General features: G+C 47.7%; 1 protein-coding gene across 4 annotated transcripts in view; it reads left to right on the top strand.

Moving 5' to 3' along the window:
• Positions 1 to 27,401, top strand: part of SH2D4A (SH2 domain containing 4A) — a 54,715-nt gene that overhangs the window by 9,149 nt on the left and 18,165 nt on the right. For 3 of the 4 annotated variants that reach the window (XM_036896294.2, XM_036896295.2, XM_057505251.1), the window contains exons 3-7: positions 5,604 to 5,763; positions 7,030 to 7,201; positions 20,648 to 20,728; positions 24,425 to 24,536; positions 26,146 to 26,356. In XM_036896294.2, coding sequence (XP_036752189.2) covers positions 5,604 to 5,763; positions 7,030 to 7,201; positions 20,648 to 20,728; positions 24,425 to 24,536; positions 26,146 to 26,356 — 736 coding nt within the window. The remainder of the gene's footprint in view (positions 1 to 5,603; positions 5,764 to 7,029; positions 7,202 to 20,647; positions 20,729 to 24,424; positions 24,537 to 26,145; positions 26,357 to 27,401) is intronic. The other variant, XM_036896296.2, reaches the window with a different exon arrangement.

Here is a 27,401-nt window from a genome sequence, read left to right as displayed (position 1 = left end):
ATTATATTTATGGTATTTCATTTAATCCTTGGAAGAATCCAGTAAGGTAAACATCATACCCATTATTCTTACAAATAAGGAAACAAATGTAGGGAAAGTAATTTGTAGGGTCATCAGAGGAGGCAGGATTTGAACCCAGGTCCAGATCCACCCCAAGCCCATCAGAACCACTGGTATGGGCCTGGTTTCCTGTCCCCCTGACACTGAGCTCAACGGTTTAATTGGGCCTGGCTTCTTGGGCAGGGAGCCCGTGGGTGGCACACCTGTGCTCATCCATCTCAGCCGCCGGCGCCAGGGCTTCTCCCGACCCCTCCTGACTGCTATCCGCTTGCCTGTGCTGCCCCTGCTGCCCCAGCTGCAGGGTCCTGCAGCTCTCCGACTTCCTCTCTGTCCCTTTGTCTCCACAAGAAGCATACAAATATATTAAAGTTTTGATGGACTTCAGTGTTAGTAGCTACCAATTAACGCAGGTTAACAAATCTAGAAAACAACAGGGAAGGCAACAGTCCTAAGTAGTTTAAGGAAATTCCAATAGGACTCTGCCTGGGTCTTCATTAATATGCTCGTGGGGCTGAATCTTGCCTGAACTGGCCGTCTTGCTCTTTGGGGCTGGGGGAAACGGTGACCCCACCCTCCAGGGTACCCAGTGCAGCCCTGGTCACCTGCACTGCCCTGGTGTCCTTTCTGGTGGGTCTCCTTTTTGCTCTCAAAGATATTTCAGTCTGGACGATTCATGATGAGGCTGTTCTAAACATGGGTTTGCAGACTCATGGCTGGCTTTGAATTCTGGCTCTGATTCACTACTTCTGTGATCTTGGGCAAGTCACTTACCCACCCTGAGCCTCAATTTCTTCATTGGAAACAGGGTTCAGAACATCCTGGGTGATGCTGTCCATAGTGGCAGACATGGCACAGGCATCAGCCTGAGGGGATGCGGCCAGAGCACCTGAGTCTGGGAGGCCCACCCCGCTGGGCAGGCAGGCATCTTTTAGTTCCTGGGTGGGGGGCTGGGATGTCCCAGAAGAGCCGTCAGAGAGGTGGGAGATCCTTGGGAGGTCGGGAGTTTAGGGAAGTTGATCAGTTTTTAAGCAGCCTGGGGATTGACTGGCAGGTTCCCTGCTTTCCTCAGCCCTGATGACACCCCCATTGTATTTCACGTGTACATTTGTCAGGAGGCCTGGTGTGGATGCTCTTCTGCCTCCCGTTCACCCAGTCCTTGGTCTTCTCTTGGGGGACAGGGCATAGAATCCCTCTTACCCTCTCGCCCTCACCTGGCGCTGTGGCTGTCCTGAGTTGGATCCAGTTGGGGTGGAGACCAGGTGCTAACTCTCTGAAGCATGGCGTAGCCCCGGGAGGGCTGTGTTTGCACGGCTGCCCCTGCAGAGATGAGCCACACGGAACCCTCCAGGCGCCCTGCTCCCCTGCAGGGCCTGCCTCCCAGGGAGCCATCAGGCAGAGAGGTGTGAGCAGGGCTATGCTCTAACCAGAGTGAGCCTGGCTGCTTCCTTGCCAAGGACGTGATGTGATAGTTTACAACACTGCCTGGGTAGAGGTTTCCTATGGGGAATAAGGTGTGAGTCCCTGCACAGCAGTTCTGTGTTGGTGTGGTACCGAGCAGGAAAGTTGATTCTAGAAGTTCTCAAGGATCCTTAAGATGGCAAACATGAACAGCACTGCAGTATACAAATATGGTTCAACAACTGGGAAAAAACTTATAATAAATGGAAGTGCTGTTAAAAGGTCCCTCACTCACTGTCCTCTGATTAAAGAGTGTGTATAGTTTCAAGGTGAAGCAGATAGAAAGTCCAGAATGCCTGGACAGCACTAACTTATGACAAGTACGTGCCCCTTTGGGGTCCCTTAAGTTCATACCTTTACCTTTACAGGAAGTACACTGGAGACAGAAACGTGGTTCCATGCAGACCCGATTTCAGCTCTTACCAGACCGGAGCTCCTCTCCTCTCTGGTCGGCACTCTTCTCTTTATGTGTTCCCTGCATGTCCTTCTATCCATCCCTCCCTGGCCTGGTCCTGGCATCCTTCGCCCTCCGCTTCCCACAGCTCAGGGGTCAGGCCTGGCCACGCGTCCCCTATGTAATGAATTCTTTCAGCCGTCTCGGCTCCTAGGCTGCTCCTCCTGTCTGCGGCCCGCAGCACAGTGCCAGGAACACAGCAGATGCTCGATAAATGTTTGTTGACTGATCCCTTTTTTTCCTTTGTAATCAGGACTCTTTTTTCCTCCCTTTCTTCTGCCTCCAGAAGGAGCCCATGCTTCTCCAAGTTCTCTCCTAGGCTTCATTCTCTGTAGGTTCATCCATGCTTTTGGCTTTGCTGATGACACTGATTAAATAGTCCCCAGATTCACACTGTCAATCTCCACCTTGCTCCTGAGCTCCACTTCTGTATTTCAGACACTCTCCGTGTAGATTCCCAGTCAAATGAAAACCCACTTGCCTGCATTTCCAAACCAGCTCACTTTCTTCCTCCCCCTTTAATTTTCTTGGTGTCCCTGTTCTGCTTATTAGCTGCTCCCCCTCAAGTGGTGAGTCTCGAACTGCTGGCATTGTGTTTGAGTCCTTCCCTGACTGGGCACCTGAGGCTGACTGCCCCACGAGGCATCCTTTCCCCCACCCAGAGCCCAGTGCCCCTGCTGTCCCCTCGCTGAACACCCTGGCCCACCCCACATGCTGACATGCCGTGTTGCTCCTGAGTCACTTCTCTGACCTGGGGCCACTGACACAGAGACACTCACAGGCTGGTCCTTGGCCACTCAGTCAAGACATGGGACTCACGCTTTTGGAGAATTTGTCACGTGATGGGTCTGTGAGGTTGGACTTATTACTCTGTTCTATCCAAAAGGGGACTCCAACTCAGAGAGGTGAAGTGCTGCACACACCGTCACATAAAGAGCTGGTAGCAACACCGGGATTTTAATCTCACTTCCGGCTTCATGCCACCAGGGCTGAAGTGTAAACCTTTCGGCCGGTATCTGGTACTTGTCCCTGGCGTTGTGCTGAACCCATGGCCGGGTGTCTCCTAAGGCCTCTCAGCTCTGGCTGAGCCCCTTGTTCCCGTGGCCCCTCCCCAAGTCCCTTGTCTGATCTTTGATTACGCTTTGTTCTGGGCACCACTCCCACCCCACTGTCTAAATTCCATTTCTGTCCTCCAAACCGCCGTACAAAGGCCTTCTCTTCTGATTTCTTCTCTGCCCTCCATCCTACGAACCCTGTCTGGACTCAGAATCTACTGCATGGCAGTGAGTGTCCCTGGCCCTGCAAACTGGTGCACCCTTCTGGAACATTCCCATGGCGCCCTTTACCGCTCTCGCCCCAAGTTGCATTACTTCTAGAATTAGTTAATTGTTCAGTGTCTGCCACCTCCAGCTACAAAGCAGGTTCCTGAGGGCAGAGGTGTTCACTCTTGTCACATATCTACAATGCATCTACCTCAGGTCCTGGCACATGGATGAAATCTGTTAAACAAGGGACCTACTGCCTGGCTCTTTCTCTCCCGGGCTGTAGGTGGCCACACCTGCCTTATCCCTGTGTCCCCACAGCCCCCAGATCTGCCTTGTGCGCAGAGCCCACTCAGTAAGTTCTGTGGAATGAGGGCATTGGGGCTGAGCCTCACATCACCAGCTGACTCTGTCCCCCAGGGCTAGGGAGTTGTGTGCAGACACTGCCGTGCAGTAAGGGGCAGTCACACGAGGTTGCCATCAATGCCGACTGTGCACGGCCAGTCTTGACATGGGCCACATCTGATGTCTTCTCACCCCCAAACCACTGTTGCTTTTCTCCCCAGGCTCATGTCACACTCCTCCTTTTAGGACATCAGGGTCCCCTCCTTCGGCTCCCCTTTACTGGTAGTGTCTGCTCACAGGCAGGGGGTCTGCCACCCCCAGCCCAGAGCAGCGCCTTCTCCCCTGAAAGCTCTGGCCCTGCACCCTCTCTGCAGCCGGCCTCAGGGGAGGGAAGCACATGCAGGCTGAGCAGGGCTGCTGGAGCCTCTGGTTCCCTCTCTTTGCCTCCCTGCCACTCCCCACCCTCCTCTAGGACGGCTTTCTCCTGGAGGGAGTCCCTTAGGTGTAAGCTGAGAGAGAGAAACCATGAGAAACCTTATTAGTTGCCCTAAGAGAGTGTCACAAGGGGAGGTTACTGAGGTAGGACCGCCTTCCCAAGTAAATAACTCAGCTGGCATCTCCTGGAGCCAAGCTGGCCAGGGCCTTGCCCCCTAGGGCACACTTGGGGGTCTGTCTTCCCTTCAGACCTGGGAGCCTTTCTCTGTTTCCCCACTTGTGAAAACAGGGGGAGGCCAGCTTCCTTCTGGATGGTGCCTTTGGCTCCTTAGACGGTGGTGCTGTCCCCAGCCTCCCCTGGAGTTGGGAACTTTATTCCGCTGCAGGCAGTCCCCGCTGCATGGAGAATAGTGGAAGGGGGCAAAATGAAGGACAGGCCTGACTTTGGGCAGGTTTTTGACGGGCCCTGAGGCAACAGTAGGAAGGAGGGCAACAATTCATTGGGCAGAAGATTACACTTAGTGTAAGAACACAAGGTGGGGTCCCAGAGTGGGTTTCCAGCCCACCAGCATAGCCTGGCCTGTGTTCCTGGCAGGTGCCCCATTTCACATGTGCATACCACTGGCTAGTCTGGGGGTCCTCGGGAGCCAGGGGTCTTGACTAGAGCCAACTGTGGACTATAATGGCCCAACCATAACGGGAAGGTCTGCTTTGGGGCCTTTAGATTTAGGGACCACACCTCTTGGCCTCTGCTGGGTGCACTCCAGCTTCCCTAGGCATCAGGGAGCATGACCCGGGAGGCTGCACCATAGGAGCAGAGAACTAGAAGGTAATACAACCCCTGCAACCAATTGTAAACAAGGGTTATTTAAGTAGCTTCACCAGGTATCACACTACCAGAAGTATTACCTTCTCACAAACTGGTGTGAATCTCTGAGCAGCCGTATAAGTAGACAATAGGAGGGTGATGACAGCAGTTAACCTCCCCTGAACTCCTGTCATGTGGTAGGCACTGTGGAGTTCCTGCACACGTCGCCTGCCTACTCCCCACAGCAGCCTCTGTAACACATTAGTATTCCCATTTTGCAGCTGAAGAAATTGAGGGTTACAGAGATGAAGTCATTGTCCAAGTCACACAACTAGAGAGTGGCTAGGATCTAAACTAAAGCCAGTTGAACTCTGAAAGGCATCTTTTTTACCCAGAATGAAGCCTGTAAAGATAGTGGAAACACCAAAGCCTGGAGCAGCTGTGGACTTCTGGGTTACAGGGCGATTTTAGGCTTCAGAGATTCTGACATCTGCCCTGTTCCCCTAAAGGACAATGTAAACAATGCATGCTTTCTTCCCATCTCACCTTCTTCGCTTAGAAAGCGGACACGTTCAGAGACCATATTCATCCTGTTCCAGAGCAAACATGGCAGCTGCCACTTCCACTGCCCCCTGGGAAGGGTGCTTGCTTCTGAACAGGCTGGAAGTGTTCCACCTCAAATAATTTTCTTTTCCTGAAGACCCAAATACTTTAGTGATGGGTAGTGTACTAACCCGTGACTAGAGGTGTTTGTTGAGTACGAATCTTGTTCTGCTTGCAGAGAACGGCAAGTCTGTCCGCTGGAAACTGGGAGCTGATAAGGAAGTCTGGGTCTGGGTGATGGGAGAACACCACCTAGACAAGCCCTACGATGTGCTCTGTAATGAAATCATTGCCAAGAGGGCTCAGCTGAAAGCAGAGGAGGAAGCGGAAGAGCCGAGGTATGAGGTCTATGAGTTGGTCAGGCTGGCCGGACGTCGTAGGACGCGGGGCTGCCTCTTGCTCACAGTACCAGCGCGGAGAGTGAGGTGGGATCTCAGGGTCATGAACAAAACTCGCGATCTCTCTGGGAGGTTTCTGTAGACTTGGGGTGACTCCCTTCATTCCCACAAAGCTGTCAGATCAGCTGTCTCATCCCCCACTTATCATTCCGGCTTTGATCTGGATGTGGCTTCCCCAGCGACTGCTGGCTTCAGTCTCCTCCTGCCCGAGCGATGCAGGACAAGTGAGACACGCAGTGGCTGCTGAAGCTTCAGGCCCCTGGAGAAGAGTGCTTCCATGGGGGCGGCAGAGCCACAGGCCCTCGGGTGCCTACACTGTCCTGGGCTCTGGGAATTCAGACACGAACCAGGAGTTTCCAGTGTAAGGGGAGAATCAGGCAGATACACAGGCTGTGCTATGCACTATAATTAAGTTATAAACAGAGCATTAACTGAGCCTGTCCTCCTCCACACAAGAGGTGAAATCGGAATTGAACCTTGAAAGTTAAGTAGCATTTTCCAAATGCAGGTCAGGAAGGAAATTGCAGGCAGAGGGCATAATCCTGACCGCTAGACAATAGGTATGGCTGGCTGGGTAATGAGTTCTTCTGAGTGTTTGGGGTACAGATAGGCGGAAGTCGGAGAGAGGGGGCCACACCCTAAAGTGACTGGGAGGCCAGATTTGGGAGTTTGGATCTTTGAGGAGGCTTTTGAACGAGGAAGTGACACGATCAACCATGGGGCGATGGTGGAGCCCTCTGCTGGAGGCCAGGTGGCCTTAGGGAGCCAGTGATCCTTGAGTGTTGACAGCCCTGCCAGAGCTGGTGAAAGAGAAACGACACGTGGACCTCGGTTCAGTTCCCAAAGGCTGGGGATGCTGCCCTCCAGTCCCGAATTATTGGGGACTGATCACAGGAAGGCACTGTGCTCGAGCAGTGCAGCTCCTGAACCCTGAGTTGGGCGGACCTGGGTTCAAATCCTGACTGTGCCACTCTGTGACCTTGGATAAATAATATAATTGTTTTGAGCCTCTTACTTTGATAAAGCGAGGATAACAATGCCTTCCCACCGGGTTGTTCTGTTACATTAATGTCTCTACAATACCTAGCACTCGGCAAATGGTATCTGTTTCTGCTTTCCACGTGATTGGAAGGTAGGCATTCGCTTTGGAGAAGCTCTCCACGTGGAGGGTGGTCTTGATCACTCCATACCTGTCTCTCTTCTCAGAAAACCTCAGTGCAGAGACTTCACCAGTAGCGTGCAGACACAATCACAGCACCCTGACCGGCGAGTGGCAGGTGCCCGGGACCCGCAGCGCGTCGGGGAGGAAGCCTCCGCAGGGGCGGCGCCGAGGCCGGGCTCTGGACCGGACCGGCCCCCCGGGCCGGAGGAGACCCCGGTGAGTCCCATTCTTGCTGGGGGAGGGGGCCGCGCACCAGGCTCCTCCCCGCCCCTCTGAGGGACCCCCTGCCGGGAGGCCCCCTGCCCGCCCCACGGGGGCCTTCGGCTCCCGCGCTGCTTCGCAAGGCAGGTAGAGCGGCCCTTCCCATGGGGCTGAAGGTGCAAAGAAAGAAAATTTTGCCCGTTAAGATATTTTGAGGGCATATTTTCTCTTGTTATATGGCTTCTATCACAGGGCTGGCCACGATTTTGTGAAGGGCCAGAGAGTAAACACCTGAGGCTCTGTGGCCCTCAGGGTCTCTGCGACCAGCAGAGGAAAATGACTGCGTGTGGCTGGGCCCCCGGCGCAGTGCTGCTTATGGCGGGCTGGGCCCCGGGCTGTGGTTCGCTGACCCCTGCCCTGTAACGCGGTGCACCCGTGACCTAATTATGATCTGTTGGGTCTCCCCCTTTCCTTGAGGACCAAATGGCAGAGCCTCCGGCTCCCAGATTCAGCCTCTGACCGTGGGGTGGTCAAGTCCTCAGGACAGCAGGATTTCATCCTCAGACTGGTTATGAATTCGCTCACGTTTCAGTCGGTTTGAGGAGCTCAAACATAATTTGCTGCTTGGATTATACTTGGGAAGAACAGCAAAACTGGTCACCAAGCACCTTCTTCCCCCAGGAATGTAATTACCTTGATAATTAACAGGGGATTCGCAGTTGTTTGACTTCTGTTCAGGTCCCCAGCTCTGCCACCGTGGCTGTAGATGCTCTCCCCGTCTTTGAGGCTGTCAGGTGGGGACGCAGGTATCCCTCCTGCGTCCTTCTGGGCCCATCAGTGGCAGGCCGCGTACTGCTGAGCTCTCATTGGCCCCTTAGCGCTGCGGCCTGGGGGCTCTCTGTGTTCGTCCGTCCATTCTGCAGGCGAAGAACCCGAGGCTAGGGTCGGTCACCCAGCCTGCCCAAAGTCTTACAGTTGATAAAAGACTGGACCAGGGTTCAAACCTCGGCCTGCAGGACTCCTAGGTCACTGCTCAGTTGCTGTCCTAGTTTAATAGAAGGGTGAAGAAGCTTCTTAAAGGCTACAAATAAGAGGCAGAAAGCTTTGGGAGTCCGAAATTCCAAGATTGATTTATGTTCCTGGGCCAGCCCTGGGCACTGTCTTCACATCTGCAGTGAAGCGCCCCTGCTTCCCCAGGCCTGACCATGTTGCCTCCGAACAGCTAGCTCCCTTTCCAGCACCCCTAAAATGAGGAGCCACAAGGGCAGCAATGGAGCACCACCTTCAAGAGCATTAAGTGGGGGTGCTCTTCCTTGGCTTGAATCACAATGCTTTCCTAGAAAAGGAATTTCAGAAATAGGACAAAAGATTAAAATAGAAGTTATACTAGATCCCATGGTTATTATTCTTTTACTATATCACAAATATTATAGGGAGGGTGGCACTCTTCCATTCCTTAGATACTTGCTAAACCATCAAATGAAGAGAGATTGCGGCAGGGGATAAGGCAACATTCAGGTGCAAGGAACAGGGAAAAGTAGGGGAGAGTTTCTCACATTCCCACTTTTCATCTTCCCCTGCGTTAAAGGAAATACTTTCACTGTCTTAAAAAATATGTATGTATATATATATATATATATATATATATATATATAGAGAGAGAGAGAGAGAGAGAGAGAGAGAGAGAGAGGGCGAGCTCAAGGGTCTTTGATTGATAGATAGACTGACAGTGAGGAGCAGATCCCAAGACTGACTGATTTACTCATTCATTCAGAAAGCAGCCTCTCTGTGCCAGGCACTGAGATCACAGTGCAGGAGTTACAACAGGCTCACTGCTGTCATGAACTCTGTAGTCCAGGAAGCAGGGAGAGACTTCCCAAAAGGAGAGGAAGTGCTCTAGGGAAAGGGGCCTGTCCTGTGCACACCTTCCCCTAGACCCTGAGCAATCCCAGGGCGTGCAGGGGTTTTTGCAGAGAACTTGGAGCTGGTGATGACAACAGGAAGGCTGAGGCGGGTGGTCCCAACAAAGGGACCGTGTGGGCAGAGGCTGTGGCTGGGGTGCAGAAGAGCAGGAGGAGAACATGCGACTGGGATTTTTGAGCAAGGGGTTGATCTGGTCAGGTTTATATTTTGAGAGAAGCCGATCATTCATGAATCAAAGCGGGTAGAGGAGCTCTGTATTTCTAGCACAACCCAGCTTTCTAAGCTTGGGAGTGTCATTGGCATAAACAGGGCCATCTAAGGGAAGAGCCAGTTTTAAAGGAGATGAGTCTAGAGCCATCAAGGATTTCCCGTGCTGCTCAAGGTGGTAATGATAGAAACACACTGATTTCATACATAATAATATGGACGTACAATGTGACTTAGAGCCCACACACCTTTTCTCATGTGGTCACTTCGTTGCACAGTACTCCTGTGAAGGTACGGTGCAAATATTTTCTCTTTTGTCCAGATGAAGAAACTAATTCTCAGAGAGATGAAGTGATTTGCCCCCAAATCACAGAATGTCCTGTTTTGTGTATCTACCTTAATTCCCACTCTCGTCATAAGCTTGATGTATATACATCAGAGTTCATCACCTTCCCTAGATCTGCTCCTTCAGACAAGAGCCCTGGTGAGAAATTGGGTCGAGAGCCCCAGGCGGAACCCAGGACATGTTTGCAAAATGCAGCCCAGGTGTGCGCCGTAACTGTTTCCACATTCCAGCCCTCATTCATTTCAGCTATACTGTCTAGAAGGATGCTGCCATGTCTTTAAGATGTAATTATCTATGCAAGAGCTAAAATATGTGATAGAAAGATCTCCAAGCGGTTGTTACAAAGTCAGTGATTACAATGCTGATCTGAATGTCCAAGGAAGGATTTTAAGAGCAATCCATCTTCCAGAATTATAAACGATATTCAAGGAAAATCAGCTATAGATTTACTAAAGTAAAATGGTCTTGTTGGATTTTATATAAACTTCTACATGACAGATCATCACCGGAAAATGTGCCCCATGTTCAAGTGAGGCTCTTCATGCCTGAATCTGAAAATACTCTTCTTGCTGGTCTGGTCTAAAATCTCTGAAGGGCCATGGAGAGCAGCTGAAAGTCAAACTCAACCCACATATTAATGTGCATTCAGTATTTGCCAGACACTGGAGAAGCTCCTGCGTGAGAGTCAGTCAGTCACAGGAAGTAGTGTTTCTAGTTAGCAGTAACCCCTTTATACTGAGGCGAAGATAAGATTGGATTTCTGCACCTCCATCAGCCAGGGTTTTTCAGATCTGTGTGGATTATCTTTAAAAAGTCTGGGGCAAATGTAATCAGGGACCCCTTTGGGCCCTGTTTCTATCATTACTACCTTGAGCAGCACTTAGGGAAAATCCCATGGTTACCCCCTCATTATCCTCCTTTACCCACTAATATTTTGAATAAGAAGAAATCAGGTTCACAGAACACCAAGCCAGCTTCAGAGGAAGAGAACACTACATCCTAAGAACTAGGTGCCCCTCGGTGAAGTAGGCAGGTTTGCCGTAGTGCTGGTCACTGGGATGGTGGTGGTCTGGTGAGGAATTCCACATTTTAAATACATGTCACCCTGCACAGCTGTCATAATACTCAGTCACTGTTTCTCTCCATCCTCACAGCAACCGAAATGTGGAACAGGGTCGTGTTCACACCCAGTGGAGGCATTACAGGCAATGGTTTGTGCAAACTGGAGTCAGAGGCGCGGCTGGGGAAGGCCCCTCTGTGTCTTAATGATCGCAACACCGCCATTAGACATTTTGCTTTTCTTTTCGCTAAAGCAGAAGTGCTTTAGACCTAGATGTTGTTCGCCTTAACTTTAAACAAAAGAGCTTTTCCTGTAAGAAAACACGGAGAAGTGAGGAAGCAGAGGAGAAACAGACACGACGGACTCTCGCCGCCTCAGCCTGGGGACGGTGTGGTCCACAGCCGCGCCTCCCGCAGCCCGCCGCCACTCCCCGCGCTTCCCCCGCAGCTGCTTCTCAGGTGGGCAGCATGGCCTCGCTGCCCGGCTGGGTCAGCCTGAGCCTGGGCGGCAGGGTTTATCACGTGGGCGAGCCGGGTGAATCCCAGGCCCCTTCGGAGCCTTCATTTTTCTCATCTATAAAAGCTGGGAATTACAAAGCCTGCCTTGCTCATCTCAAGGCTTTTTCTAAAAATTACACGAGATAACATGAGGAATGCTTGGAAAAGTGCAAATCCCAGTACAAACCCGAGGGCTTTTTTTTTACTAAAAATACTTTAAGCCATGCCTCCTCCATGTGAGTGTCCTGTGCACGGGCTGCATGGGCCAGCATCTTGCAGGGTCAGGCTGGGCGGCTTGAATCCTTCTTGAGCAAAGATTTGTCAGGTGTCCCACACATGCAGTGGTAGGTGGTGGAGCCACCTGGGAGGCCCGCGGCAAGGTCTTTGTCGTTCAGGAGTTGGGATAGAAGATAAGCGTTTAGAAAGCACCGAGGAAGGCCAGGCATAATCACGCTCTGGGTGGGGAGCAGCCTCCTCGCTGGTTTGCGGCAGGTGGGGAAAGGGGGAGGCCTGAGGCCTGGGGAAGAGGAGTCAGCAGGCGTGGTGGTAATGTGAGAAGCTTCCCACGTGAGGACGCAGGGAGAAGAGCAGCCTGACTGGATAAAGGGCTTTGGCTGGCATGCAGGGAAGGCATGTTTGTGAAGGTACTGGGAGGCCACAGGAAGAGGAATCAGGCTCATCTCATGTATTCACTTTCTATTGCTGCCAAAGCAAATTAACTTGAAACTTAATGGCCTAAAATAACACCTGTTTGTTATCTCACAGAAACTTAGGATGGCACATGCCTTGCCTGGGCCCTCTGTTTTTGGGTCTCACAAGACAGACCTCAAGGTGGTGGCTGAGACAGATTCCTGCCTGGAAGCTTGGGGAAGGAATCGCTTCCGTGCTTATTCCGACCGTTGGCCATAGGAGTTAGCTGTAGGGTCGGAATTCGTTTGCTGAGATGATGCCTCCTATGTTTTCTTCCAGCTCTAAGCTGTTGTTATCCTAAACAACACCCGTGCCCACATGAGCTGAAGTAGAACACTGTTCTCACATCTACAACTGTGAAGGAGGTTACAGTGAAAAGCCACAGCATGAGGTCTGGACTCTCCATACAAGCAGAAGGTAGGCAGACGTGTGAGGTCCAGGTCCAGTAGCACAGGGCTGAGGTTAACTCAGTTTCATTTCTGGAAATAAAATACAAATCACGTCTTCCTTAGTCAAATGGCAAGCCTATCTTGAGTTTCTCCAGCCCTAGACTCAAAACTGTTTCTTGGTCCACCTGGGAAATAGCTAAACTCCTTACACGTACAAGATGTAGAGGGCCATTCTCTTCCCTCTGTGGAAACAGAGCTTAACAGCTCAGTCCACATGTTTGCACCTGGATTATTTTATACCAAGGTAACAGCATTTTGTATCTCCATTGGCAGATGGCTTTGATCCAAGGAGATCTCTTCTAGAACAATGAAATATTTGCCCCCGTACCAAGGGTGAGAAATAGTCCAGGAAGCAAGTCTGGGGACTTGGAGAAAAGTAATTTGATTCCTGGCCCAGGTTTAGAAAATAGGAGCAGGGGGTCCAGTCTCAGAGCACCTTTCCACACACTCAACATAATTTTTACAAAATATTTTTTAAGAACATATTTATGTGGATTTAAAATTTTCATTCTAACAAATAGGTAGCCAAAAGTCAGACTGCCAATTGATACCAGACACCTGAAACCATACTGCTGATACAGTAGAGGGCCTCTAGGACCCTCGGCAGCTCTGTGATTGGGGTCTTTTTAGGAATCATCCCCTCTATAAAATAATGTCTCAGTGAGCAATGTTGTTTGTTACAAAGGAAGCTGAGAAGGCTTAAAAACAGGATGCTTGCCCAACATCCTCTGATAGAAGCAGCAAGAATTGTCCCCTGAGTCCTTCAATTATAGGATGCTGTTCCTAGCACGAGCCTGGCCTCAGTCCCTTCCATCTGTCAGGTGAAAAGGTAGAGGCAGCGGCATCCCCGTGGTTTGTGTGACCTGAGAGGAGGCTGACTGAAGCCTCCGTGAGAGCCGAGTGTAAGGTCTTTATTCTGAAGGGCTGGGGCTTCTGCAAACATCAGTCCTCATTTTTGGCAGTGGGATAGTGCTTGGGAAACTCCGAAACGCTGCTGTAGTGAGAGTGTCGCCGTTCTCAGTGGACCAGAGCAAACGCTCAGTGTACTGGCCCCCGTCACTGAGCTGCCGGTGATGGTAAATAGCATTTGGCTGCCCCCCAGTACCTGGCTGGGACGCGCAGGTCAGGAAGCAGATGCTGCTCCTGGCACAGCCAGGGCTGGTGGGGAGCCCGCGGAGCCAGAGCGAATGACAGGTGATGCGCGGCGGGGCATTCACCCCCTGCGGGCGGTCTGGCAGGAGCTGGGAAGGCCCCACAACTGAGTGCGGACCAGTGGGGACCCCCTGAATGTGTTCAGTCTCCCCCAGCCTGCAGGAGCACCTGCAGGGAGAGAACAGCACAGTGCTGAGGGGCTGGGGCAATGGCAGAATTTGCTACTGCGGGGTCAGCCCCTTGGCGGTTCTCTGCGTATCTGTAATTTGTAGGCTGGTGACTCCTTATAATCAGCAGGCTGACTGTCCTTGCCCCAAAGGGGACCTTGAGTAAGACTATATCTTCTCACTTTTAGGTTTTATCTTCAGAGAATTACTGGTTATTTTTATAGAAATGGCCTTCAGAGTGGACCACACTGCAAAACAGGAGATTAAAAAATTTAGAACACAAACATCTGGGATTCAAAGCATTAAAAAAAAAAAGACCTTGAGGCTAGCAGCTTAAAAAGCCCCGAGCAAGATTTTGCCCCTTCATATCTTGTTTAAACAAACGAAGTTAGAGATGAGATCTCCTGCCTCTCCACACCTGCTGTGTACACAAGCACAAGTGTATGCACACACAACATACACACACATACGTGTCCCACACTGCTCCAAGGCTCTGATACCTGCATTTAAATCTGCCATTTCACTATAACTGACACACTGCTAAGTGTACATTTTCACTATAAACTTGACACTGAAATCATGTGGTTTTCAGTTATAATTTTAAGTGTTACTCATAGCATCATGTTCCCAGTACTAGACAGCAGGGCAGGAGCAACCTCTAAGATGATTTTCAGGCATAACGGAAGACTTCCACTGGGCATTCTCCTATCCGTACACCCCTCCCAAACCAGAGTTAAGCCTGCCGTCTACTCAGAAACAGCAGGTCTCTCAAACCAGGCTGGAGTTGTTTGCCGTTATAAAGGAGAAATACAGGAACAGGACACTTAGATCAGACCACTTCTTTGAAAGACAGAAAAGAATATGTTGGATTGTATTTTGGCCCCTTATTCATGTCTGGGTGCCACTGTATAGCATCCAGAACGAAGGGTCTCTTGGGGTTTGGTTTCTCTGTGAAGGGCGAGCAGCAGCATAAGAGCTCAACTCCTTGGCTGAAGCACCAAAGGTGAGATGGGAAAATGTATTCTTGAAATGCAGACTAGAATTTTAAGGATTGAGTTGGTTGTGAAGAGAAAAAAGGGCTAATCCCAAACCAGTAACTGTTCCCCTTCATGTGTATTCCCTTCTCATATATGTGCAGAAGCATCTCAGTTATTTTTTGTGAGAGAAAATATTGGCATACCAGGCAGAAACAGACAAGGAATTAATTGTGCTTATTTTATTAATTCAGGAGTAGAGCCATAAGCAGTTACACAATTATCCAAGCAGTTTCCATATAATGGTAATAGAATTTCATGCTAATTGGTAATGTAAAATTTTACATAAGATATAACCGCAAAATCCTAGGGCCTTGAAAGTCATGTAAGCTGTTGTGTTTTAAAAAGCAGTATGTCATATAAAAAGCTTACTATAAAGTAAATTACGAAAGAGAAAACATTTCTAGTCTTGAGAGTTGTAGCTATGAAGTTGGTAACAATTCTATTTTGCATGATTGCAAGTGGTGCTTGCAAGAATTTACTTATCCAACTTACTAGAAGTAGTGTGCCAGCAAGAAAAATATGGAATCCTGAGCCAGGAGATGTGGGTCCTGTGGACCACTGAGAGTGGTCATTTAACCGCTCTGGGGCTTAGTCCCCTTATCTAAAAAATGCCTATTATAATAGCTACATATCACTGGGTAGGATATGAGAATCAAATGAAATAATGTACTTAAAAGTGTTTTTGTATGGCAGAAATATTACTTCCTATCATTATTTATAATTAGGTTCCTATTTTCAGTTCATGAAGACTTCCCAAATCAATCATGTTTTTAAGAGTCCTTGCCTATTGTCTTAACAATCCCTTATTACATCATGCTTATACTTTATGTTTAATAATTATTTTATTTCCCTGGCTTATCTTCTTTTTCTCTTTCTTGGCTCATACATCAGGTTTTTCCCTGGTGAGAGTAAGCGCGGCCTTTGAAGCTCTCCCACACGTGAAATGCTTTACCAGTTCTGCCTTCCTGTGTTCTCTGAGGCTGTTACGCCCAGTGCTGCTGTCTGCAGCTTGTTTTGAAGGGTTACCAGGGAGAGGTGTGGTGGGAGTGGACACACGCTCCCCCTGTGTGACAGTGCAGTGCTCTGATCCACACAAAATGAACTCAGACACTAAAGATGATGCATTATTTAAAGAGGTGCCATTAAATGGCACAGCATGGTACAGTGTGCAGTACTTTTAAGTCAGCCTACCCAGATGTTCTGTGTGTGGAGTTCACCAGGAACAGTGTTAGGGAAATGGAGAAAAGATTTCCTATGGTCTCTACTGTCCTAATTCAGTAAAATCATCCCACGGGGATCATGCACCATATTGTCAGCAGTAACATTGACTGGCCCATTTTTCATCTCGTTAGTCTAGTTGGCCTTGGGAAAATATCTCCACCCCCTCTGTAATTATTCTTCGTTAGCTTTATCAAAGCACAGTTCAATTTTCCGCCTCTCTCACTATTTAGAAAGTGAACACTAGATCCCAGTATGCTCAAAAGCTTAATATTATAGTCATCATTTGGAAATTCCCTTTTTATTTAAAAAGGCTGGAATAGGATGCTCTGAGTATTCCAACAAGCTGGTTAGCAAGATGGGTGAGTTACAGGCCATTGATTTCCTGTGAAGTTGAATCCAGTCTATTCTGATTAATATTAAAACTAGACTGAATATCTTTTGAGTGGTTGAGAAAGTGTTTCATGAATTTAGAGCAAGTTTGTTCATTCACCAAATTCATTGAGGTCCTACTCAATGCCAGTCACTGTTCTGTTTGCTGAGGCTCCAGATGTCAGTGAAATTGAGCTGACATGGTCTTTGCCCTTATGAAAGTTATTATTCCAACCATCAGTCTACTAGGAAATACCACAGACATAAATGTTAAGAACAGGGTGAGTAATACTTAACCTAGTATTTTGTTTTTTAAAAATCTCTTGATTTTAGCTCATTAGTTCACCATTTTCATCTTCACCATAAAAACTGAGTGCTGAATATGTTCTGTTTATTGGGACTTCCGGTTTATTTACAATTAAAGGTGCTTGGCATTTGATCACATAGCGCTACTTTTAAACAAAGTGAATATTAAGTTAGAAGCCAGAATGAGCTATTTTTCAGAGTTTTGAAAGTGATTGTCCTTAGAATGATCCCCACCTGGCACAGGTCTCTGAGGGAAGGGCAGTCTGTGACCATGTAGCATGGATGCTGCTAGCCGCATCTTTTGATAACCCAGCTGCTTATGCAGATTTGAATCGCCCTATTTCCAAGTTTATACATACACGCATAGGTACACTGTCCTTTGGCCAGTGCACGCGGCTCTGCTCCAGGTCAGGGAGGGGCTGCTCTGACCCAGAAAGGCCCATTCTGACTCGGTGTCTGCAGGAGGTCCACTAGCTTCTCATGCCTTTGGCTTTCAAGTTTCCTCTTTATTTTTTGGAGCTTTTGCATAAATATTCTATAGCAGTTTTTATTTTTAAATAAAGCAAATATGAAGCACGGTAAAGGGAGAGTACATGCTTTGGCACCATTTGAGGGTTGATATGAAGATCAGTGATATCTTGGACTTGAAAGTGCTTTGTAAGCAAAAATTATGCAGGCAGTTGGGTACTTTCTCTATCTCTTGTGTTACCAATGGGAGTGGCCAAGAGTCTATTTCCTGGAACGGGGCCATAGAAGTGTCAGGTAGGGCATTACCCTCTCCAGGAAGCCTCTTCATCTTCCCGCCAGGAATGTATTCCTGAGGTTGTCTCTCCTGGGTATTGGCGTCATAAACCCTCACTTTGGAGACACTAATCTGGTTGTTTTTTTAGTAAAGGAAGTCCTTTTGGACCACACTGTTTTCAGTCTGTCACACTGTGCTTGGTGTATTTTGTGGATTTGCAGAACATGCAAGTGTATCTGCATGAACTTGCTCTACACAAGCCTTGATTACATTCTTCATATTATTTTAGCACTCCAGAAGAATGGCAGTCTTGGTTTACCTTGAAAAATTAAGGATTTTTTTAAAAAAGAAAATTAGAATTTTTATAAATGTTCTTGGTACATATGAATAGTTTTAGAATTTACAGTATGTTTTAACATACAGAAGTATTTGAGTAAAAATATTGACCTCTGGGTTTGTTGTTAAACTAATCAATTGTTAATGCTGAAACTCTTCTATTCAGGAACCACCTTTGAACTTCGTTATACTGAAAACAAAACCCAGAACAGCAAAGAAAGGCTGCAATTCTGGATATCACCAGTAGATGGCGCGGGCAGTCACAGCGGTCCTTTTGGTCCCAGGCATCATTTCCACGTCATTGTCTGACTCATGTGCCTGTGCTTAGTTTTTAATTATTTTAAGAAAATTGATAATCTCAACATATCTGACAAGTGCTAGAACATTGACCATGTTGAAAGTGCTGATAAAAAGAGGCACATGAGGATGATAGGCAAAAAGTAAGATTAAAAAAGTAAGTGGTGAGAAAACAGTGTTGTAAGTGTGCATGAGATGAACAGTTCAATGAACAGAACAACTCTAAGGGACAAAGAATAACCCACACAATATGTTTAAAGTGTTGTCCCCGTGCAGAGGCAGTGATTGGCAAGTGATGGGGGAAAATGTTTGACAAAGTGGAGTATCTATGGGCTAAAAGAGCAGTGTCAAATGCCTGTTAGCCTGATGCTAATTCAAGAAACAGCTAAGAATTTTTGTTCAGAAGCTTACAGGCCAAGCTTGGTGGAGATGCTGCTGACTAAACCATGGTCCAAAGCTCTGCCAGTTGCACAGGTCCAGGTCTGTCTGAGACAAACAAGCGGACAGGCTGGGAGTACAGCTAACGTGGTTGGGACATTATCTCTAGTACTTGAGGAGGAAGGGAGGTGGTTACCTGCCTCCTAATCTTCAACATAGAGGAAACTGATCCTTTTGGCAAAATGATGCCTCTGAGATCTTATATCACTGAGGAAAAGGTGAGTGAGCCTGTTCTTAAAGCTCACCTTCCTTATGATGGAAATGTAGTCAGAGACTGCACACCAGGCCCTTCAAAGTCATCGTGAACTTTTGAACAGACAGACTTACCCAGCAGCTGTTGGAACAGTTCTAACCTGTTCATAAGTAGGAGAACTGCTTACTCTACCATTCTATTTTAGACGCAGAGCAGCTGTGCATACTTTTATAATATTAAAATAAGGTTGTGAAACCTACAGGATTCATTATTCTGCCAAGTAATAAGCATAAGAAATATTCTGACTGATGACTTATTTTCTTGTCATCACAATGTTGACATAGTGGAAAAAGCATAAACTCTGGCACAAGCCAGGTGTGTGACCCCAGGAAGCTATACAACTCCACTGAGATTCAGTTTCTTCATCTGAAAATTGGGTATCATGTTGCCCATCCATCATAGATGTTGTGAGGAGTCAGAATAATACTGAGTCACTGACATAGGGCCTGGTCATCACAGGCCTCCGGTGACTTGCAGCCATTAGTGGAATTAGCATTAATTGCATTCCCCCTAATTAGTAAAAGAGCTCAGCGGACAGCTTGACATGAGCCACTAGCAATTGTTGTGGCCAGTTTATCACCTAAGAAAGACTAAACTTTTGTAACAAATAGACCAAACAGGCAGTGGTCAACACCCAACAGAAGCTCATCATTCCCCCTTACACCATCCAGGATGGGTGCTCTGGATCAGAAAGGCTCGGGTCCACACAGACACTCAGGGACTTGGGCTCTTGGTGGCTCTGCCTTGTTGACTAGTAGCATGACTGCCATCACCATCTCGGCCCAGAGGAAGGGGGCAGAGGCCTAGAGGTGTGGAGAAGGAGGTTTGCAGGGCCTGTATAGAAGGGGCAACTGCCGTCATCACCTGCCTTACACTGGAGGGAACTCTTTCCCATGAGCACACCTGACTGCTAGCACTGAGGGGAATGCAGCATGGCTGGACAGCCGCACACCCAGTGACTGTGAAGAAGGCACGTTGAGGTGCCCATACTGGTTTGTTACATGGTATGGTGATGGCCCTGAAGTACCCTCCGTGCACCACACTGAATGCTGATACCAACCTTTTGCCGACAATTTGCTGACAGTTTCTGTTCTATGCCAACATTCAGACACACATCTTCAGACATGAGGCACATAAGTCATGATAATGTGGGTTGTGGATGGCTGCATGGGGCTCTCAGGGCATGTAGTTCCCATACCTGGACTTGGCCTGGACTCTGCACTCAGGCCAGGGACAGGGTGGTGGGGTCCTGTGTAGCTGACCTGGTCTTAAAGGTCACTGGCATGGTATGCCAGCTCAGTCACAATGCCAGAGGGCTTGGCTCATGGCAGGCCAGATTGACCAGGGAATCCAGGCAGTGGGTGTGGGAACCCCACTGGCAGGAGTCGCCTCCTGGAAATCCTTCTAGAAGCAGAAACTCACGCTGGGCTGGATAAGGGGGGTGATGTGATGGGGCAAGCATGTAATCAGGCAGGGAAAGTGGGCAGGGCTCCCGGGCAGCAAGCTGGCACTGCAGGCATGCCTCCAGGCCTAGACTGGGGCATAGTAGTCAAATGGCAGAGTCAAAGCATTTCTTTGGTCTAACCTTAAACAGGATAGGGCAGAGCAGGGATTCAGGAAGGAAGAAGAGAATTTAAGTTAAGGTTTAACATTGATGCCTAGAAGTCACCCCAGGGGCTTTGGGACCAGCTGGGAGCAAGACACTCAAACCCACTTGTCGTGTGCAAACCACCAGCTCCTGGGTGTTGGGCAGGAATTCCTTTCCAAGCCCTCCATGGGTTGGCTCGCATACCTGCTGCCTCAGTCAGCTGGCTCAGGAGCTCAGGTGCTGGTGGGAAACAGGGGTCGGCCCCACTGTGCCCGAGGGGGCAGTACAGGGAACATTGAAATGAGGGAAGCATTAGGAGATTATTCTCTAAAATTGCATTGCAGCTCTACACAGTATAAAAATGTGTTTCATTTAATTTTTAGTCACCCTCCAGTTCCTCAAGAAATATTCAACGAATGTTGGCAGATTCTATCAATCGTATGAAGGCATATGGATTTCACCAGGTAAAAGAGTTACATTCTGTCTTCAGGGGCTAAATGCATAGCCATTTCCACTAATGTTTCCAAAATTGGTGTATGAGTCTCATGCAAACGTGAAAGTAAGCAGCAGACGTGGAATCTGTCTTTAAAAGCTGTGAACCTAGCTACTCACCTTTACCTGTTTATCTGGAGTTGGAAGAGTCTTGGTAAACAGATAAACAGATGCCAAGCTATATCTGCTAAGATCCTCTCTGAACATCTAAAACTGATGCTAACCTGGGCTGCAGGATGAAGCATTCAATTTGGCAGAAAGAGTGAATTCAGATTAAGTTCCTGATGTGTTCTTGTTCCTGAGAGCCTGTCCCTTTACGATGAGCAGCCTCCTATGCCATCCATGTCCCCTATGCGAGGAGCCAGGGCACTAGGATTTCTCTCATTTCCATCCATAGATTCCCCTATGGGTGGTGCCTGCATCCTTCATCCTGCTACATTGTTATCATATCATATGTTGCTCACAATAAATGAGTACAGACTGGCACTAGGAAGCCATGGTAGGATTTGACCTGCACAAAGTCGGAAGAAGTGAGGTGAGATAGGAAGCTGTAAGGAGAAGGTCCTGAGTGACCACTGGCCTGAGATGGGGGCCGTGGTGGAGGCAAGCCCCCAGCTGCGTTCTGTGGCCATGCATGAACTGCATAGCTCCCCTGGAGGTTTCAAGACAGCATATGAGTTCTTGGTGTGCACACTGCTTGTAGAATACATCCCTGCTTCTAAATGGCAGCAGTAGAGTATCTGAAGATCCTCAGTAACACTGCCCAGATTGCATCAGATCATTTTAAATGAGGATGGCCGAGAAAGACGAAGGACCACGTGCTGACCTGACTCACGTTTGTTGGGTGTCCCCCAGGTGCCAGGCGCTGTTACAGGCTTTGGGGACACAGTGAACAAAACACACATCACCCCTGCCTCCACAAAGCTCATTCTGGCTGGGGGCAACAGACCACAGTGCATCTGTGCAGTCAGGTGGTCACAGCTCTGTGGAGGACAGTAATGCAGGGCGAGGGAGCTGAGGGATGCCGGGAGCGTGTGTGTTGGTTTTAATAGCGGTGGCCGGCGAAGGCTGCTCTGAGGAGTAGAGACCTGGGGAATGAGGGACGGAGCAGCGGGCATGGCTGAGCGAAAGTATGTTCCACGCAGAGGGAACCGCAAGCACGAAGGCACCAAAGCAAGGGCTTGACGTGGTCAAAGAATGGTGGGGAGGTCAGTGTTGGAGGGCTCAGGAATCATAGACCCTCTTTAGGTGTTTGGTAACTAGGTCTTATTTCAAGCCATCATGAAAGATGAGATCATCTAGAGAGTGAGTTCAGATGGAAAGAAGGGTGGTTGGAGGCTGCGGCAGGGCAGTGTCTCACCTGGCCCGAGGTCTCTTGTATCTAATATAAGGGGGGTGGACCAGATCAGTGGTTCTCAAACATTTTCAGACATGAGACAGCCAGACTCACAGTCTTCTACCTCTCATGAGCATGCCCAGAGCCACATGCCTTCTGTCCTTCTCCAGCCTACAGACTCAGAGTGAGTGAGCGGATCGCTTACCAAGCTGCTCTGCAAAAAGGAATAAAACAGAGCCTTCCTACTCTGGGGGCAGTGGAGAGGGTCTAATGAGAAAACTGGTGGCAAGTGTTTCCACCTACAGGGCAGGATGAGAGGCTTTCTATAGGAGATGGTTTGGCACCAACTCTCCACACCCAGCCCCCCGGCGTCTAGACGTGTTCGGCCTCAGCTTGGCTGCCCTTCCCCCTGGCCTTCACCTTGATCTTGGCTTGGTTCCTAGTTCCCCTTCCTGGACCTGCATGCTTACAGCAAAACTCTTATAAAGAAGAAGTGATAGTTTTCTAAGTAAAGAAAGTAACAATCACCTTGTAAAGATTTTACTGAAAAGTGCATTTTCTGGAGGAATTCTTAGAGAAACTGGACAAGCTCTTAGGTTCTCTAGCTGCTCTGCAAAAAAACAGTGGTCAGGGCCATCTCCTCTGCTGTTACCCTGTGAAACCATTAATTTTGTCTCCTTTCCCACTGAGCCTGTACATAATTACACTATAGATTGAAAAGGAATATGACATTAAATAGAGCACTTTCAGACAGCCCCATCTTACCAACCAAGTACCACCTACATTATTCTTTATTTAGTATTTTCCCTTCAGTAGACTTTGTAGACTTCATGCTTTTCCTAAACAACAGTATCTGCAAGATCATAGTTTAATGTTGTAACCATATTTTTTTCTAATCTAAAGTTTGAATCATTTAAAAATATGCATGGGGAGGAGGAACAAAACTTCATCCACTTTGAAGGGTTTTTTTTTCTTTCTGTTTAAGCTTAGATGTTGCTAGCAGCCCTTTTAATGTAATTCCAGGTTTTGTAAACAGCTTCATAAAGGGATGGCAAATTTTAACAGTCATTTCAAACACCGGAAGTTGTTCTTTCATTTTTATAATATTGGCAAATAAAGAGGGCTTAGGTCTGGGCAGGAGAAGAATGGGGGAAAAAAGGAAAACAATCAATACACAAAAGTTTAGTTACATCTGAAGTGAAGAACAGTTAATGAATTATCACCTTCCACTCTGTGATTTATAACTTTTCATGTTGAAGGAAAACAAGTTTCACAACATCAAAGTTTATATTTTAGTTGTGGTTAAATAATTTAACACCAAGAAAGTCTTTATCTTTCTACAGGAAAACACAAAAGGAAAAACCTGTCGCTTTTGTGATGGAGAACAAAGTGGTCAGTCTGCCCTGGCCCTCTCAGCTTGCTTCATTATTTAGGTGATCGAGGCTTTTATTTAGTTCACCAAGTTGTAAATTCAGTATTTTTATATGCACTCAGAAGGGTGCACCTGGATAAACAAAGTACATATTAGGTCTAAGCAATTTGGTGTTAGTTTATCTTCAGTTAAAAACTAGTTTCCTTCAATGTACTTAATGCCACTGAACTGTACACTTGAAATGGTAAGATGGGAAAATTTTATGTTGTGTATTCTACCACAATTTTTCAAAAGTTAAAAGGGTCATTTGTATGTTATATATATTTTACCACAATAAAAAAAACTTCCCTTTTTAAGGAAGACTCGTGTTATAGTTTCCCTTCTCAGAGAGGATGCTTTGTAAAAATATTCCCTTTTTTTTAAACATAAAAGTGTTCCTTTTTGAGACACCTAAAATCAGGTATAAGTACCACATTTTCAGACACATGGTTCAAGGGCTCTAGGAACGGCCTGCTGTTCCGTGGGACAGACACTCTGCACTGCAGTGTGCATCCTGGTGCCACAGAACAGAGTTGACACACTTTTCAGGGAGTTCAGTTTAAAGCTGATAAGACCTATGTCTAAGGAAAATGAATGTTTATTGAGTACTTACTATGTGTTACATACTGTCCTGGGTACTTTGAAAAAATTATTTAACCCTCCTATAACCCTATGAAATGTTACAAATTTTCTAATTTTGCTTAGAGGAAAATAGCCTGAGAGAGGAGGTATAGTAACCAGCCACATGGTTGTTCAGCAATGTAGCAGCAGATCTGGCTTCAGGTAGCAATGGCTCCAGGCCTTCCCCACACACCGAATGGGGACTTGAATGTGAACCAGGGGTTCCCAGCGCACTCACAGAAGACACGGAAGACTACCATAGTCTTCACTGGTATTTTGTTTCTGTTTTTTTTTTAACAGAAGAAAGAATCCATAAAGAAAACACAAGATGAAGAAATAAAACAAATAGATGAGGAAAGAACCAAGCAGATTTATAAGAGCTGGAAAGAAGATTCGGAGTGGCAGGCGTCTTGTGAGTATCTATGAGTCCACAACACCTCAGAATCTCTAAGCCAATTGGTTCACTTAATAAAATGATCAATCCAGGAAGTACTTAAAGTAGTTGTTGAGAGATGTTTTAACACTGAATTATTGTTCAGACACTTATGAGCCACTTGTTGAATAGAAATGTTCTCCATTCATCTTTGTACCACCCAAATCATGATGGTTTATGGCTATGAAAAAACGTGTTCTGGAAAAGTGTTTAATGACCTTGGAGTATGTTTGTATCTTTGTGGCTTGAAGAAGAAAAATAGTATAAAATAGTATAAAAATATCCCCAATTTAAAATGTCTAAGTATATGGAGGAGCACAACCAGCAGGTTACTCACATGAACATCAGTGTTCTTGGAAAGGTGGGCTTCGAGATTATTTGAATTCTTGTTTTGCTGTATTTTTGTAAATTTCCAACAGTGAGCACATCCTAATGCTGTAATCAGAAGAACACAGTGACAACAGGCTGGATGTGTCAGCATCCCTCCCATGCCTGTGGCTCGGCTGACTCCTTTCTGAGCCAGCAGGGCCAGAGAGAGGCCTCCTTGGGGAGCTGGTGCAGAGGAAGGCAGAGCCGGGCATGCTCGCGGGCACTAGAGTTCAGGTTTGGGACCATTAGGGCTTCTGTCTGCCTCAGAGAAGGAAGCCTTAACTCAAGGCAGATGAGGAAGAGAACAGGAGGATGCTGGGAATACTACCTATGGTTCCATTACCATGAGCACCATTAAAATAACATTTTTTTGTGAAATGAAAATATTTGCAAGATCCAGTCACTTCTATGCAGTGAAATCCTGGTGTAATGGAATATTTCTGGCATCTCTTTGAAGTCAACTCTAACAGGATTTGACCAATAAAGCCTGACATGTAAATACACTCAGTAAAAATTATTCTTACAGCTTGCATTAGAGTCTTAATACTATGTTGCTAAAATAGAAACAAAAACAATAAACCTTCTATTTTACAAAGCATTATTAAAAGGCAGGCTTTGGGTACTTTTAGGTGTACTACACATTCTAGGATTGTCTCTATGTGAGAGTCACTTTATTTTTTGTCCCGCTGGCCAGTCATGCTTGGTCCACCCTACAGGAGGCTCAGAGTGTTACCCGCGGCGAGCCTCACTGCCGCTTCTCCTGTCCACAGCCATGAGCCACTGGGCAGCCCCTAATGAGGCTGGTCTTGGCTAGTGGCTCAGAGTACGTGACAGCCTGCACTCGAGTGTGTAAGAGATGTGATGCTCCCTGCTATTCAGAGGCCCTCTGCCAACTGGAATCCTCACTTAGACTGTGAGTCCTCACTCGGTCTTACCAGCTGCAGGGGATTCTCCCTTTCTACCTCGTCCCCTCCCCCTCCTCTTCCTTTTCTCTCCTCAGGAAGGCCCCAAGCTCCCAGACAGAGGAAGTCTGCAGTGAAGGCTGGGCAGTGTGAATGTGCAGGGCCTGGCTGAGTGGGAGGGTTGGTAGTGACGGCTCATTTCCACCAGCAGGTGACACCTCTGCTGAGCGCCTGCTCTGTTCTCCACCTGCCGTGCTGATTCTTCACCATCCCTCTGGGCTGACGAGGGCCTTTCTCCAACCCCTTTGTTCTTCTAGTGCGAAAATCCAAAGCAGCAGATGAGAAGAGGCGCTCCTTGGCCAAACAAGCACGGGAGGACTACAAGAGGTTGTCCTTAGCAGCCCAAAAGGGAAGAAGCAACGAGGGACCACAAGGCTCCCCAGATGTTCCACAGAAACCCAAAAGGCCCCCCCTTCCACCCAAACCTCAGTTCCTAAACCCAGTGGGATACCTTCGAACGCCTGTTAGGTAAGAAGCCACACATGGCTTTGAGCACCGGGCTGCAGTGGGCTGATGATGGAGGGGGACCAAGTGGCTGCTGGTGTAATTGAATTCAACCTCACCTCTGAGCCTGTCTTCTCAGCTACCTGGTCTGGCACTCATCCCTTTATCTGTAAAATACCTGCAGTTACTATGATTAGTGTACCCAGTAACTTAGAGCAGATGCACACTGAATTCTGTAACTTCCCAACCATTGCTCACCCCCACCAAGAGGCAGCAGGTGAGCCAGAGAGGGGAGACGAGGACCCCTCAGGGGTCTCATCGGTGTGGAACAGCACTCTTGGTGGCAAGAAAATATGAGAGGAGGCATCTGAGGGCTTGCTGACTTCCACGTTGTCAGTGAGCTGCGTTTTCATGGCTCAGGACTAAAGGTTCCTTGGTGATTCTCATTCTGAGACGCAGAGCTAGGCTCACAGGAGAGTCGGGTGATGTCCCAGTTTCGGGTGAACCCTCCTCTGGGTCATGGTGGTGGCCTTGCCTCCTTCCTAGTGGAGGAATTAGGCCAAGAAATTTGTTTTGAAAAATCCCTGAAGAAAAATACAGTGATGTCACAGCAGAAACCCCTTCTCCCTTATGTGACCTGATTATAAAATGATTTTCTCCTGGTTATTGATATTATATGACTTTTTCTATGTTCTGACAGGTAGAAGGACACTAAAATATTCAGGGGAAATAAAAAATTGAATGAAGCAGAACTGTCTAAAGTTTTGCCTTCTGATATAAAAACTAAAAATTCTTCTCTGTACCAAGAACTCTCCCTTTGCTTAGAGCCAGAAGTTATCTTCAAGGGTTTTTCCTGATGGGGATTATGACCTCAGAAGAAACACGAAGGTGGACCTTTTCCTCCACTATGATTATCTGCTTACTCAGCCAAAAGCTCCCATTTGGGGATTTGGGGCCCAGCACTAAATGGTCGTGTTCTACAGAGTGACAGCCTGGGGAGTGATGTTTTCTCTTTGGACAAGACTAAACGAGACAGGCAATCAGGAAACGGGGTCCCCGCTGCTCTGTG

This window comes from Manis pentadactyla, chromosome 7 (genome assembly GCF_030020395.1).
Source record: "Manis pentadactyla isolate mManPen7 chromosome 7, mManPen7.hap1, whole genome shotgun sequence".
NCBI classification, from domain to species: Eukaryota; Metazoa; Chordata; class Mammalia; order Pholidota; family Manidae; genus Manis; species Manis pentadactyla.
This window is presented reverse-complemented; position numbering and strand designations above follow the sequence as displayed.